The sequence below is a fragment of the Raphanus sativus genome, chromosome 9 (assembly GCF_000801105.2).
Source record: "Raphanus sativus cultivar WK10039 chromosome 9, ASM80110v3, whole genome shotgun sequence".
Taxonomy (NCBI): domain Eukaryota; kingdom Viridiplantae; phylum Streptophyta; class Magnoliopsida; order Brassicales; family Brassicaceae; genus Raphanus; species Raphanus sativus.
Window position 1 is genome coordinate 2,376,634 of NC_079519.1, and position 15,681 is coordinate 2,392,314.

General features: G+C 31.8%; 2 protein-coding genes across 2 annotated transcripts; one reads left to right on the top strand and one right to left on the bottom strand.

The window, feature by feature from the left end:
* Window positions 1-4,409: 4,409 nt before the first annotated feature.
* On the bottom strand, window positions 4,410-5,391 carry LOC130499860 (uncharacterized). Its single transcript, XM_056994301.1, has 2 exons — window positions 5,242-5,391; window positions 4,410-4,853 (listed from the first exon to the last, which is right to left on the bottom strand). Exons 1-2 carry the CDS (start codon window positions 5,370-5,372, stop codon window positions 4,601-4,603), a joined length of 384 nt encoding a protein of 127 aa, XP_056850281.1. The 5' UTR covers window positions 5,373-5,391; the 3' UTR covers window positions 4,410-4,600.
* Window positions 5,392-7,868: 2,477 nt separating this feature from the next.
* LOC108827523 (nuclear transport factor 2) lies at window positions 7,869-10,511 on the top strand. Its single transcript, XM_018600933.2, has 7 exons — window positions 7,869-8,143; window positions 8,231-8,434; window positions 8,710-9,186; window positions 9,268-9,436; window positions 9,527-9,642; window positions 9,734-9,860; window positions 9,948-10,511. The coding sequence occupies exons 2-7, from the start codon at window positions 8,240-8,242 to the stop codon at window positions 10,211-10,213; spliced, it is 1,350 nt and encodes a 449-aa protein (XP_018456435.2). The 5' UTR covers window positions 7,869-8,143; window positions 8,231-8,239; the 3' UTR covers window positions 10,214-10,511.
* The last annotated feature ends 5,170 nt before the right edge of the window (window positions 10,512-15,681 follow it).

The following is a 15,681-nucleotide window of genomic DNA, read 5'->3' on the forward strand; positions in this document are numbered from 1 at the left end:
TATATATTTAAATTAAATGTTTCATTATTTATATATAATACGTACCATAGTCTAACTTTGCATTTATGTATTTCCTTATATACAATTCCTCTTTTTGTCCATATTCCATATATGGTTTTCATATTTATTACATGTCGATTTAAATAAGATAGATATTAAGAATATTAAAAATATTAATCTTACTAGAATTACCCTATACAATTCATTTTAAATTGATCAGTATACTTTCATTGGCCATATTGATTTTATTAGTACGAATAACATTAGGTAGATAAGTCATAGACACATACATAAAGATTTGACTATTCTTTAACTACGTTGGGCCTAATCTACTTTCTAAAACAAATAACACATAGCTTTATATATTGTATAGAATATAGTAATATTGTATAGTATTATACTTATACAATAATACTAAAAACAAACCAAACTGAAATATAATATATATCGAAAATGTTTTGAACCATTACACACAAAATATATTAGACCTCATAGATAAAATTCACTTTCAAATTATGTAATAATTATTTTAAAAATTAAACTTCGTAATGTACAAAAAAACATAAGTTTTATATCAAATTTTGTGTTACAATAAAAAGACACAACTCGCGCTTGCAAAGTGTTAATTTTACATACGAAAGACAGTTTTGGTATTGTTCTTTAAACACAAAATTGAATTTTACAAATTCGATACTACATACTAAACAATATAGAATACATTTTAAAATAAACCCGTGCGGGTACGCATGACCTTTGCAAAAATCGTAGATATGTTATATATAATATAAATATATTATGTTACACATATTTTCATATAAATAATACCACAATGTAAGTTTTGTATGATAAATATTAAAAATACAAAATATATAGAACTATATATTTAAAATAATATATAAAAAATCTATTACGTTATCATAAAATTTAAAAATCAAATTTAGCAATTAAACACATTGCTTATTTAAACACATTAGTACATATTGTTATTTATCAAAATTTTATATCAATACACTTGCAATCATGTATAATGTTTAGTACAAATAAAAGTAATAAAAAATTGATTCCCGCTCGGTCGAGCGGGTCATGATCTAGTATCATATTACATAAGAAACCAGAAGGAATGTCATTTTCATATATCGAATATATCACACTATATATTATATCTCATATGAAAATAATCGATGATAATTCAATGTATACTCGAGATCATTTACAACGTCGATACCCATCTATCAATGCAATAAATAAGGAAATATGGAAATTATAGTATTGATTGCCATAATATAATTTTCAAATATCATAAAGGCATTGTCAAACACACAATACTTTCGTGACAATGCATGATTGCCATATGAATATTTCAAATTAGAAAATATAAAGCTAAATATGACACTAATTCTGGTTATATATGTACTCATTAATATTGGCTGGATTTGGTAATGGATATTCACCGTCGAAACTGAAACATATATTCATCTATCTTATTAAAGCTGAAGTACAATTTCGGTGTGTTTGGATACTTGGATAAGAGTATTAAAAAAATTTGGTGTGTTTGGAAATATGGATTGTAGTCTTTTTAAAAAAAATTAATTTTGTTTGGAAACAAAGATAGTAGTATTAAATAGAAAAAGTAATGGGCTTAAGTTATTAAGTCCATTATAAAAGAATATTGTCAATATATATAAGAAAAATACAATACAAAGCCCAATTTGAAATAACAACTCAAATTATGGTTTTTATATTTCATATTAAGTTTTTAAAATATAATATATATAATTATTTATATGATGATACGTATTAAATATTATTAATTATATGATTACTTATATGATGGTACATATAAAATACGATTAATTATATGATGAAATTATACGATATATAATAATGACTAAGGATGGATTTTCAGACATCCATACGGGTTTGGTTCTGATCGGTTTGCGTTTCGGGTTTTCGAGGTCAAAGATTTAAGTCCTATTAAGATGTTTCTAAATTTTTGTTTGAGTTTGATTCGGATCTTTGCGGGTTTAGTTTGGGTTTGGATAACCTATTTAAATAACATATATCAGAATACCTAAGCTTAACATATCAATTGGTTTGATTTAAAATTTTGGATACGAAATCAATAATTATTTTAAGTATTTTTGGTGATTTGAGTATACTTTAACTATTTCAGATATTTGTTTTTGACTATCTATATATATTTTCAAGTATTTTAAACCAATTAAAAAGTATCATTCTTGATCTTTTATATACGTTAAATATAAAATAATTAATATATAAGTATATAAATCTATTTTTAGATAAATTCAGGTACACAAATACTTCGGTTCCGATCTAATTCGGTTCTCTAACTAACAAAATTTTGAATAATTCAAATATTTAATCAATTTATGTTCAGGTTTGGTACTATATTTACGGATTGGTATCAGTTCTGTTCCTCAGATTCATTTTGCCAAACCCTAATAATCATATGAAAAACAAATATCATCATATTTTTTAAAATATACATCCGTAGAGGTGCAGAGATCAAAGTCTATAATCATTTATTTTAACAACAAGCCAAATAAATATGTTGATTGAAGAGCGAATAAAACAAAGCTAGAGAAATACATAGTTTACCAGAGACACTCTATGTGTCGAATTTATTATAAAGAAAATTTTATTAAAATAAATAAATTCAATAATTACAAACAAATAATATACTTCATAAAAGTGAAAAATAATACCCGCGCTTCGAAAAGCGCGGGTCAAAATCTAGTATTTTTTATAGTCACTGTTTGAAATTGAATTTAAATACGTTAATTAGAATCTCAATATTTGCTTCATTTGTCTACAACAGTATTTGTAGTTAAGTATATTTCCTATATTTATCGTATGCAATGTAAGATCGATAAAACATCAGTACTTTTTTATAAACATCAACCTTCGGTCTCATTCATTCCATCCCAAGCATAAACTGATGTTATAACAAATTCTTGAGACGGTTTCGTATCGTTATTGGTTTAAACAGGCTGATATCGATTTTGTTTTTCATATATTAATGATTATAGGATTGATGTATTCAAAAAGAGGTCCATATTTAAAAATGAAATTCCTTAACTTAAACACCAAGACTATTAATTTTTAAATTAACATTGATGGTAATAGGAATTTATTTAGTCGCTATATAAAATTCAATCCGGTTAAACTATAGTCAAATAAAATTTTAATGTGATCAATCAACATTAATGGTAAAAGTAGACTTTTAAATTCGAAATCAACATTAATGGTAATAGAAGTTTATTTAGTCAATATATAAAACTCAAATCCGGTTAAGTTTATAGTCAAATATAATTCTTAATGTTATTATCTATATTTTATTTCCTTGCATTTAATATTTTACAAAATTTTCAAAGAGAGATCAAACAATAAATGACTTCTCGGATTGATTTTCAAGGTATCACAGAGTATCAAGAATTTTATTCTCCGACTTGAAGCCAAAAAATCTATTTGTCATAATAATGATCCATATTTTTACTTGTATGTCTTGATCTATCCACTTAATTTTGCAACTATTTCAAATTACATTTATCCTTTTTCTGTTTTTAGGAATTTAGCGAAACAGTATAAAATTATGAAAACTATAATATATTAGTTTGTTAAGAAGACTGTTACTTTTAATTATTTCATTTTTGATTAATCCTGATAGGAAAGTACATCGAAAAGTTTAAACTGTTTGTTTTTAACTGTTCTATATATCAATAATTACAACATTGTGTCATATAACATGTAAGAGTTATTTGTTACTATGACGTTTTAACTTTTTAATACTTATAAATTGATAATTATAATTTTTTTAATCCGTTTCATTCCGTGTAAGGCGTAGATTTTCGTCTAGTAGAATATTAATTACTCTCTCTATATTATTTTAAACAATGTTTAAGTTTTTTGCACAAAAATTAAGAAAATACATTTTTATGTGGTTTACCTTGATAATATAAAAAACAATTGATTCAACCAATAAGAAAAATGTAATATTTTGTAATTGATCACAAATTTCAAGTGACATCGAATTTTATCTAGAATTGTGATAATATCACTTATTTTGAAATAAAATTAAAATCCTTAAACATCACTTAAAATAATACGGAGGGAATATTAAATGAGATAAAATTACGCAAACATTAGGGCTACATGATGGAAGTGAGGTATTAAGGAACTGAAAGGTAACACCCAATTTTCCTCGTATCATAATCGCGAACAGAACTTTGCTTTACAGTCCTCTTCACTAGTAAAATTAAAACCTTTTTTTTTGTTTTCAACATATTACCGAGCAATTGTCCTAGATGGATATAGTATTCTCTTCCTTTCACCATATTTCAACCAACAAAGAATTTCAAAATAATCATTTAGCAAAAAAAAAAAAAGGAATTCAAAACAGTTTATCAATAAATCTTAAAAAACATGTCTGAACTAAGTTTTACAGTTTCCTTATTCCATAATTGAAAACAACATGTCTTTCCAGAAACATAGATTCTTCAGAACTCGGTTCACAGATAAAACTCTCGATACAAAGAGATTTAATCCACACCCTTCACCAAGTTCGTTAACGCGCAGTTCACTAGTCACCACCGTGGTGGCTTCCACCATCACGGAGGCTGTCACTGGCGGAGGCTGTTGTTTCCTTCTTCTTAGAAACCCACCTTCGGCACCAAAGCGGACGCCCCTCCACATAGAAGAAGGCCTTTCCACGGTTTTGCATGATCTTGTCTGGTGAGTCCGTATTCTTGAATACCACTTTACCAAACAACGGTTGCCCCCTTCCTCCCTTACGTCGGAACACAAACACATCCGCAACATACGGTGAGTAATCCCTGATAATGAAAATGATCATGATCAACACACACAAGAAAGAACCAGTTGGCAAACAAATATATGTATTAGTTATCACCAAAAGCGTATGATAAGGATCGCCAAACGTGACAATTAAGCAAAACATCTTTTTGTAAATGCAATGTAATGTGTAAGTAAGATGCAAGCAAATGCAAACGAGATATAGCACTCGGACAAACTAAACCAAAATTATTACATATTTATAGTCCTCGTCTATGTGCGAATGTATATGTGTGTGTGTGTGCGCTGAGTTGGCTAATTAAACACAGCAAACAGTACAAGTCACGAAGTAATGAGACAAAACATTTTCCAAAAAAAATTGCTTATTAATATATTCAAAGGATTTAGGCATCAGGGTTTGCTACGTACCTGTTGAAAAAGTTTTTAATCTGGGTTTCAGTCAGGGGAAGCCCATTGGAGAAAGTAAAATACAAACAATGTTGGTCGGTGTATACCGGGTCCGGTTTGAAATCTCGCGCTTTAGCATATAATTCATACATGACTTTCTCTCGCTTTCTCCAACAGGAAAGGCCCGGTTTCTGTTGTGTGTATATATATATAACGTGAGGGGGTACGTACATAAGGGTGCAACGGTTCGAGTTTAAGGAATAATATCTTAGATTTAATAAACAGTGTAGAAAACTTAACCTGGTAACAAAAATATGTAGTCGACTTTTACAAGAAAATACAGATCACTTTTTTTGCTATACAGGGTTGATATCTCAATCTTTTTAAATAGCATGACGAAAATATATTTTGGTAATAGAATGTGTGAGTTATTATATTGAAATGAGTCAAACAAAACTTAGTATGAAAAGTTATTAAAATGGGTCAAACCAATATTAGTTATCAAGGAAAGTCTTCAAGTCCTTTATTTGTGTGCATCTCAAAAGTGTCTATAAAGATCATGCGATCATCTACACCATCGAAGAGCTACGATAGAAATCCTTAGCTATACCATAACCTACAGGATTATGCACACTGGGGACACTAAAAGAGTTGAAGTCACAACTCCTTTATTATGACCAACATCCATTCTGCTTCTTTTTTTTTTGCATCCATGGAGTATTTCTATAAGTTTCCTATTCAATATAAATATGAAATAATATAATTATATTCTCAAATACACTAAAAGAAATTTAGAACATTTTGATTTCTTAAATGAGATTTTAATCAAAAATATTAGAGTAACCATTTCAGGAAAAAAAAAAGACAAACTATTATAATAGAGAAATAACAAAAGTAAACTGTTGTAACATTCATTACAGCAAAGAAAAGAGAAGCATGTAATGCAATCACTTGTAAAGCTACATTTGAGACACGATTCTCTTTGAAACTAACATCCAATCTTAGGCCCATTCAGTCCTAAGCTTTACAACAATGTCTTTAAAGCTTTCAAAAGTTGGGCTTGCAAATCCGAGAGAAGTAGAACGTTCATCTCTACTATGCTATTTCATTTGAAAACATTTAATCAAAACTCACTTGGAATGTTTCAGATAAGTGAGGAGAAGCAGAAATCAAGGACAGGGACAAAGTCTATAGTCCCTGCAGCTTTTGTATCTTTCAAGAGCCGTTGGGGAGCAGCTGTTTGTGCTCAAACTGAACAGTCAAGACCCGACAGAGTGGCTGACCGAGTGGGCTGCAGAGCCACGTGACATCTACTATGACAATCTGGCATTGCCATATGTCGACCTTAAGATAAGAAGGATCATTGGCACAGTTGCATACTTCTTCTTCACCTTCTTCTTCATGATACCAATAACATTTGTACAGTCACTCGCCAACATCGAAGGCATAGAGAAGGCTTTAGGCTTTTCTTTCCTTGAAGCCCCTTATAGAAGTGTATGTTTTTTTTTTTTGAACTTAGCTTATGTGTATGTTTATGTCTATCAAAACCTGTTTTGTCCACTTGATAGAATCTCGTACCGTTTTTTCGGTCTTTTTGGACAAGAAAATCTTTAAGTCCATAATCCAAGGCTCCTTCTAGGGATTGCATTGATCCTGGTCTTTTTTTTTATAGTTTTTTTCCGCTGGATTAATATTTAATTTTAAATTAAATTGTTTTATATCCTAATTTTTAACTTTTATAATAGAAAATATTCGGATAACAATATAATATATATAAGAATTATCTTCTTTTTAAAATATATTTTCATTTTGATATTTTCATATTAATTTATAATCAGTTATCTAATATTATTAGATCTAGTATTACTAATATTTTTTTAATTATATAATTATCAGATATATTTTTTATTGAGGATATTAATGATTTTACACACTGTAGCTTTTAACGTGAATGTTTAGAAATGGAAAATCACTTTGTAAATATTAGTCTAGAAGTGAACCAATAGTTAGCTAACTAAATGATTACATATCAAAATGCGGCACATATGGATGTAGGTCGTTAAATATTTTAATATTTAATAGTTTTTATCGAGTTGGTAAGTTTCTTATAATTTAATTTATTTTTAGATTTAAATATTTCCTCTCCCGTTTTTAATTTAAATGTCGCGTTAGCATTGGTCGTATCTAATAATTAGAAGAAAAAAATCCCAACATTATAAACACATTATTTTCTCAAGAATAAACAAATATAAGATACATTACCTTTTGTTGCTTATAACAAAATCTCCAAAAAAAAGAGAGAGAAAAAACCCAATGATTTAAATAATAAGAGATATGTTTCAATTTAATAGTTTGAAGTATTTAGATATGTATCTTGAATTCAACAAAAACTAGATTTGTATCAATCTTTGAAAATTTACAAAATCATTAATTAGTTGAAGGAAAGGAAGTAATTTTGCTAATAAAATCTACAAGATAATTAACTATATACATTAGAATTCAAGTCTAATAATAGTCAACGAGAAAAGGATATTAGAAAAGTAAAGAACATAAAGCGTCCCAACAGTAAAAAAAAACCAAACCAAAAAAACCAAACCAAGATCGAGTTCCTAAGAAATAAATAAAGACAGACCCTTTAGTTGTTCTAAAAAACAATACTTATTGAGCTTTCCTTTTTGGTTTCTCTCCTCGTTCTCAAAATCAAAGCAGGAATCTGTCTGCGAGTGGGAGAGAGAGAGAGAGCCCTCTCTAAAACCCTATTTAAAGAGCTCCTCTCTTGCCTCCTCCTTCCTCATTCACAAATCTCTTTCTCGACTCTCTTTAAAAACCTAATCACCAAAACAAAAAGCTTCCTCCTTTTTACTCTCCTCGGTTCCATCGTTCTCTAAATCCGAATTCAGATTTTCAATCTGATCGAAAAGGGGTTAGCTTTTCTTTTCGATTTGAATCTTTGATTTGGGGTTTCATCCCGTTTGATCTGGAATTTAAATTACACCTTTTGTTGTTGCAGGATTAGATAATGGCTGCTGCGGAGGAAGGAGGTGCTGTTGTTCACAGTGCTCCTCACGAAGTACTCTCTGAGGCTTTTGTTGAACAGTACTATTATATAATGGGAAGCGCCACTCATGAAGCTCATAGGCTTTATGTTGATGGTAGCGTTGTCACCAGACCAGGAGGTCCTGATGGTACCATGCTCTCTTTTACTTCCCTCGAGGTACTTTGTTTAGATCTCTCTCACTCTATCCACTGTTAATAGTACTACGTATTAGGTTTTTATTAGGTGTGTTTCTGCTCTTGCTTGTCTCTGACATTAAATGTAGTTTTAATTATTGGTTTATTGCGTTATTAAACTCAAAATTATTGCTTGTCTCTGACAATTAAATGCAGTTTTTAATCATAATGGTTATGGTTTTTGTTGTGAAACTAGTTATGATTGTCTTGTTGGCTTAAGACTTGACATTGTTTTTTATTTATTAACTTGGTGTCCAGGCTATCAAGGAGCACTACCTTACCAGTGAATACAAGGGAAATACATACGATGTGCTTAGTGTTGATTCTCAGAGGTCGTTGCAAGATGGGATAATAATCATGGTTGTTGGTTTCTTGACTGGTGGAGACAACCTCAAGAGGAAGTTCTCCCAGACGTTCTATCTGGCGCCTCAGGACAAGGCCCATGTTGTCGTCAATGACATGTATCGTTTCGTTGATGAACAAGAGTCTTCCCCTCCAACTCTTGTTGAATCTGAAGTGGCGAAGCCAGTTGATGTGATAAGCAAGACCGAGCTGGTCCACATGGTCGATGCTCCTGCCAAGAAGTCTGTTAATACTGCTGAGGTCAAGAAGGTTGTTGCTGCTGAAGCTACTCCTCCTCCTCCGGTTACTGCTCAAAAACCTAAAGAGCCAATTGCTGAAACTGCTGCTGCTGCTGCTGCTGCTGATGGAGCCAAGAAATCGTATGCTGCGATGGTCAGTTTTTCTGTCATGTAGATTTTTGACTTTTTACATGTGATGTTGTTAAAAAGTGATGTTGGTGATACTTTTTTACAGGTTCAATCAATGTTGAGGAACGCTGCTCCCTTCCAAGTTAAAGCAGCCCCCGCCGTTCAGAAACCTAAAACCATGGCACCATCCAAAGGGCGTGCAGCTCCAGCACCTGCTGCTTCTGCTGTTGGTAAACCTGAAAAGAAAAGTGACCAGAGGATCGTCGACGAACCAGGTTAGAAGGCAGACACGACCATCCATTGTTCAGTGGTCTATATTTGGGATATCAGATGGTTAATTTGTTGTTTTTTTTTGTTGGTTTTAGGAACTTCGGTATTTGTGTCAAATCTGCCAATGGATGCAAAGGCACCTCAGCTCTATGAACTGTTCAAGGCTTTTGGCCCTATCAAAGAAGGTGGAGTTCAAATCAGAAGCTCCAGGGTAATAATGATCTTTAATAATTAAAAATCTCGTGCCTTTCCTTTTAATAATCAACAATTTTCTAAACTTGTTACCTTATTGAGTCCCACAGGCTAGTGGAAGATGCTTTGGTTTTGTCTCCTTTGAATCTGTTGCATCTGTCCAGAGCATGCTTAAGGCTGCCAAGAGCAATCCCTTCAAGCTTGGGGAGCATAAGCTTCGTGTAAAAGAAAAGCAAGGCAAGCTTTAATAAACCCCTCTCTGTATTATCAGTCAAATTTTTTCACCTGCAAAAGACTGAAACATTGAATTTTTGCGGTTTGCAGTTGAGTATGATGGAAGCAAACAGTCTGGTGGGAGAAGTGGAGGTGGAGGAAGCAAGGCACAGAATGGCTCTGTAGAGGATAGCAAGACTCCGACTGGTTCTGTTGTAGAGGAGAGCAAGACACCGACTGGTTCTGCAGATGGAAGCAAGTCTGAGAATGGTTCTTCTGCAGGTGGTGGGGAAGATGATGATGGCTTCAAGACTATCAGAAACCGTAAGAACAGAAACAAGAAAAACAGTGAAGTAGCTCCTAAGGTCAAAGCTTGATATAATCTCCCTCACCTCCTCTGCAAAACACCAACAAGTACAAGAAAGAGTGTTAGAGTTTTCAAAGCCTTTTGATAGATAATTAAATTGGTTTAAAGAGAGATAAGGGAAGAGATTTGCAACTTGAGATAAATTTTTCAGACATTACAGATTTACATCTCTTTTACTTGTTTAGGTCTTTTTTTTTCTTTCTTACTCATGGAACTCATCATAGTTGTTCTGTTGTTTTTTGTTTTCTTTGTCTTTTCACCAGACAAATTTCTATTTGCAATTTCTTATATTTTCTTAATGTTCTTAATTGGATTTTTGATCAGTTTTAAAGTTTATAGTGCAGAGGTATAACATCAATAATTCAAAAGTTAAGTATTCTTAGTCATAACTCATGACAAAGTCCTCAGGGAGTGCTTTGTTGGATAAGAGACGTTGTGTTGCCTAACCTTCGCTCAATCTGTGACCAACACGCATGTTTTTTTGTTTAGTCTTTGTGGTGAAAGTTAAAACAAAAACAGATATGTGAAATTTTTGAAGCTTATCCCGTAAATCATAATTGTATCATCATTGAAGTTTCCTCAGTTTTTAATCATGTATAGGGAAGGAGTCATATCTTTTGGGTTTTGAAAATTATCCGGACATGAATGTATGTGGTGGTTTCATCAGTAAGTGGACAGTACTTTTTGTTGTTTCTTGCTAAATCTGAAGATGATCCTCAGTAATTGCAGACTTGGAGCTACAATTCAAGCTTATGTAATCAGATTTCTTTCTTTTTTTATTTATTTTGGGTTAAAAAGTTTTTGTTTCCATAGGTTCATTGAGTCATTTTGATATGAGTAACTTACATATGGTATAAAGTGAGTTGCAGCAAATGCATAAGCAATTTGTGGAAAGTAAAATCCTGGCAGAAGGATGAATGATCTGGGCTACAAGAAAGGCTAGCTACTCCTCCTTGGAAGTCTTCTCTCTAGTTAATGGCTGAAGCAAACCCATTTGTTGTTGTATATCATGCAGACGTTCTATCTGGCGCCTGAGGACGAGGCCCATGTTGTCCAACTCGTGACATGGCGGCTGACTAGGGAGATGACTACACTCATCTTATTTTAAGCCAACTACCACTGCATGAGCTATGTGAAAGATTTAGAAAACTTCCATCTCAGTTCTGATCATATCGCCTCCGTTATGTTGATTTCTGGTAACACAGAACTAGGGATCCAGCGTGATGGGCACAGTGGATATTGTCGAACCTCAGAATGGTTAGTTTAGAAGATCACTTTTGTAAGATCTTTCTAATCTTCATGCTGCTGTTGTTGTATTGGAAGGCAGAAGCATTAGTAAAACATCTCTAAGCACCTCCTTCAATTCTTTCATCGGCCAATGTCACACTTTATATATATTCTTCTTCTGTCCCCTGGTAGTCGCAAAGCTGCGTTCAACCCACCAAAGAATCTTCATGCACCACAAAACATCCCCTTTAGCACCACTTTCTATCAAGGTTTGGTTACACCAAAGAGCAAGTTCTTGATACTAGGATGTTGTATTTTATCAGGTTGGTAAGCTGAAGAATGCATTGTCAAATGCTTATTCACAACTCGAGGTCTGCTATGACCTTCTTCAAGTCTTTTTGATATAATAATTAAGCAACTCGGAGTAATCCATTTTGAACTAGTAGTTACTAATCTCTCCTTACCAAATACAACACAGTACATAAAATGCGTACTTTTTATTTCTTTTGTTAACTAGGAGGAGTTTGACATTGGCTACCAGTTTCCTACCTGTTCCGGAAACAGTAAAGCACACTTTTCACCGAATTTCGAACTAGGAGAGGAACAGCACCAACCTTGCGCTTAAATCAACTACCACATCCGGTGGTAGTGCAGACATTTTTTGTATTGTTTCATTTTATAACAAACCGCACATTTAACTCAGGCAATGAACGAAAGAGTACGGTGCAATTTGATCTCCGGCATCATGTTTCTTTACTGGTTCGTCCAGTGCAACATGTTAGCTTCTTCCAGTACCTACTTAAAAGAGAGCGTCTAGTTTTATTACATCATGTCTCAGTTTATACAGTGCCGTCTTAAAAAATTTAAAAGCCTTTGGCGAAAAATTGAATATGAGTCATTTTATAAACATTTTTTAAAAAGCTTTTTTTTTCTGCTGCATTTCTTTAATATAAAACAATAGATCTTTTTCATCGGGAAAATTAGAAAATGATGAAACATACATATTTTTGGATTTTGTTTTGTTATGTATGAATTAGTCTTAGTATTAATTCATTTAACAATTTGAAATGGACCCTTAAAATTAACAAAAGAACACAAAAAATTATGGGCTTATCCAGGGCAACTGCCCCTGTCTCCATGGTCAGAAGCCGGGCCTAAGTTTATATTTGGTTTATATATCTATATCTGGTCTAGCCAGCCAAACTTGTATTGTAATCCGGTTCATGAATTGATTTTGACCTATTTTTACTACCAGGATTCCAACACTACGAAGTCGACTGGCAGAGAAGAACGCTGAGAGCGTAAGAGGCACCACTGCATGATTTTTGTTTTGTTTCAGCAGTTTACAGTTTAGGTTTAATAAAGTTTCCGCTTATGAATACTTGAAGGTATTATCCTATGATTTGTTCCATTGCGAATCAATCCGTTTCAAGAAAATTAATAATTCATGATGAGCTTTATCTGTTCCAGTGTCGCATCAATCAATTATTGTTAATTTGTAAAAGAAACAAAGAATGATAGTACATCTGTAATTAAAATTAAATTAGCGGTTATAAAAAGAAGTAAATAAAAATAAAAATAGCATTGCTTGATAAAGAGAAAACAACACTAATGCAAATGGGACACCTCTCTCGTCTCCAGGTTTGGATTACAAATCTCTTACACGTTAACGATTTTGTTAGATTGGATTCTATTCCTTTCTCCATCGTATTCCCACCTACCTTTTTTCCACAGAATGTGTCAACATAGCTTATTTTCCAGGAAATATACATTTTAAAACTATATCCTTAAGATCTTTGGACTAACACGAAACTATATTGAAAATGGCTATAGCAATAATTAAAGTTTAAGAGGATAAAAAAGGTAGAATATCATCTTATAATGTCAAGAATCCTTTTTGACAACTGGTGATTGTATTCATAGTTACTTTTAAAGGATGTAATCATATTAGTATTAGTATTTGTTTTCGGAACTGAAGTCTATTATAAGAAGTTGATTTCATAAAAATAAAAATTAGTCTAAATAAAAATATTTTTAGAACATTTAGAATTTTATGCGAGAACATAACAATAAGTTATTACTTATGTTTTAGGAATTTTAATTTAGATTAAAAGTCTCGTTATTTTCTTTTAAAAAATTGATATAGAACACTTAGATTAAAAAAAATTGATATAGAAAATTAATTTCAATGGACTATACATAGATTCTGAATGAAATTAAAATTCATTCAAACACAACAATTTTTCAATCTTCAGAGCCATTTCTAATTAATATTCACTGTTTTTAAGTTTTAACTGAAGTTTTTCTTTTCTGTTTCTTACAGATAATCTCTTTTTCTTCTACTTAAATTCATAAAATATCAAATACTACATAATTTGCTACTTTTTCTTTTAAATGCTCGTATATGTCTTTTCGAAAATATATATAGAATTTTGTTACTGAAGATCATTCAAGTTATAGTAGTGGTCTAATATTCATGCCTAGCTATTGTTCATAAAGGTCACCCAAATTATTTTAGGTTTTTAAATATTATTTTGACAGAAAAAAGAGGCAAACAAAGTCATATCATATCTTTAGATTTCAGACTTTTAAGACAAGAATTTGAGATTTCTTTGCACCAACCCAAAAAGACTTCATAATGTTAATCAAGTTCTTCAGAAATGTTGGACCTGCCTTGCTAGTAGTCGAAGTTTCGCTATATAGAACGAGACTCTGGACTATATTTTTGTATGTTGACCATTGTAGAAATTTTAATTTCAGACACAGACTCCTTCAAATTTTTATTTGGTTAGACAAATTTCTGAGAGCGTATACATATATTAGCGATTCAATTCAACACTACTGAAAAATAAAACATTCTTCACGTCCTATCATTAAGAAGGAAGATGATTTCGGAATATATGATAATACTACAAGAAGTTGATCGAGTTTTCGACGGAAGGATCCACACATCCACTTGGACACGTCACACGTGTTACTTGTCCGATCTCTGACATGGTTCACGTTCCCGGGACAGTTCTCTGAGGGCATTTTCGTTATTATATGCGGAGATGTGTCTTGAGTAGAGTAGGCTGGCGTGTGTGGGGGCTAAGTACCCTACTCCCCTCAAGCCAATGGGTAGCCCTTGAGAGTACAATAAAATTATAGATTGGTTTATTCGTTCAAGATCACGTTGGATTATGGCTATAGGAATTGAATCCATTAGAATTTAATTAAGACATGGATATCTAGATTGCATCTGTAATTATTTAGATCTGTGAAATACAGATGTCATATGAGAATATAACTATTTAGATCTATAAATTGCTCAGAATCTATTTTATTCAAATCTGTCCATAAAAATATTGAAGAACAAATCTGAAATATCACATTAAAACATTTTTTTAAATACTGTCTTGGTGGCGAATCAGTATCGCCCTGAGCTAAGATCTTCCGATCTTCCATGAGAGGATAATTATTAAAGGAATGATAAACAAGCACATGCGTGATAACATTTGAACACATGAATTGGTACATTGCGAAGATTTTTAAACGAACAAATCAGGATTAGTATAGAACACATTACATCTAAATCATTAACTCAAGCCAAACTTAAAAAACATAACACACTTTTATATAACTGTAGTTCCTAAAATTACTAGTATTGTGCCGAAAGAAAAGTATTGGTATTTTGGGACTGTATTATACGTATATTGGAATGTTTACACAAGTACTCCACATTATAGGACCTGATTACGATGAACCTTAGCCGTTCCTCTGACTCTGACTCTGACTCTGACTCTGACTTAACAGAGATACACGTGTCAAGTACACTTTTTGAAGACACGTGTCGGTTTTCCCATCTTTATCGGTGACGATGACACGTAAGTAGCCAGCGAATAATATAATTTTTTTTTTAAATGGCATTGTTTTTGCGTTACAAATTGGAGCAAAAAAAAATTAGTAATAGGGCAAATAAAGGAAGGGGACAAAGAGATTAAAAGCAATAATTTTAATTTTAAATAAATACTCTAAAGCCGTACGAAACGTGTCAACGTGAGGGATCATCCGATTGCCATTGGTTCTTTTCTCTCCGGCTCTTCTGTACTTTTGATACATTGGCTATTGTCGTCATTTTTCTTTTCTTTACGTTCCTATACATTTATTTATTCTGTTTATTTAAATAAATAATATGTAAATGATAGCTTATTATATATATATATATATTTTTTGACCACTTATTATAGATTTTTAATATACTCAAATAAAGGA

Coding starts and splice junctions, on each gene's coding strand:
- LOC130499860 (XM_056994301.1), bottom strand. CDS start 5,372: ATGTATGAATTATATGCTAAAGCGCGAGATTTCAAACCGGACCCGGTA. Junction 4,854..5,241: donor ATTAAAAACTTTTTCAACAG/GTACGTAGCAAA, acceptor TTTCATTATCAG/GGATTACTCACCGTATGTTG.
- LOC108827523 (XM_018600933.2), top strand. CDS start 8,240: ATGGCTGCTGCGGAGGAAGGAGGTGCTGTTGTTCACAGTGCTCCTCAC. Junction 9,437..9,526: donor GAGGATCGTCGACGAACCAG/GTTAGAAGGCAG, acceptor TGTTGGTTTTAG/GAACTTCGGTATTTGTGTCA. Junction 9,643..9,733: donor TTCAAATCAGAAGCTCCAGG/GTAATAATGATC, acceptor TGAGTCCCACAG/GCTAGTGGAAGATGCTTTGG.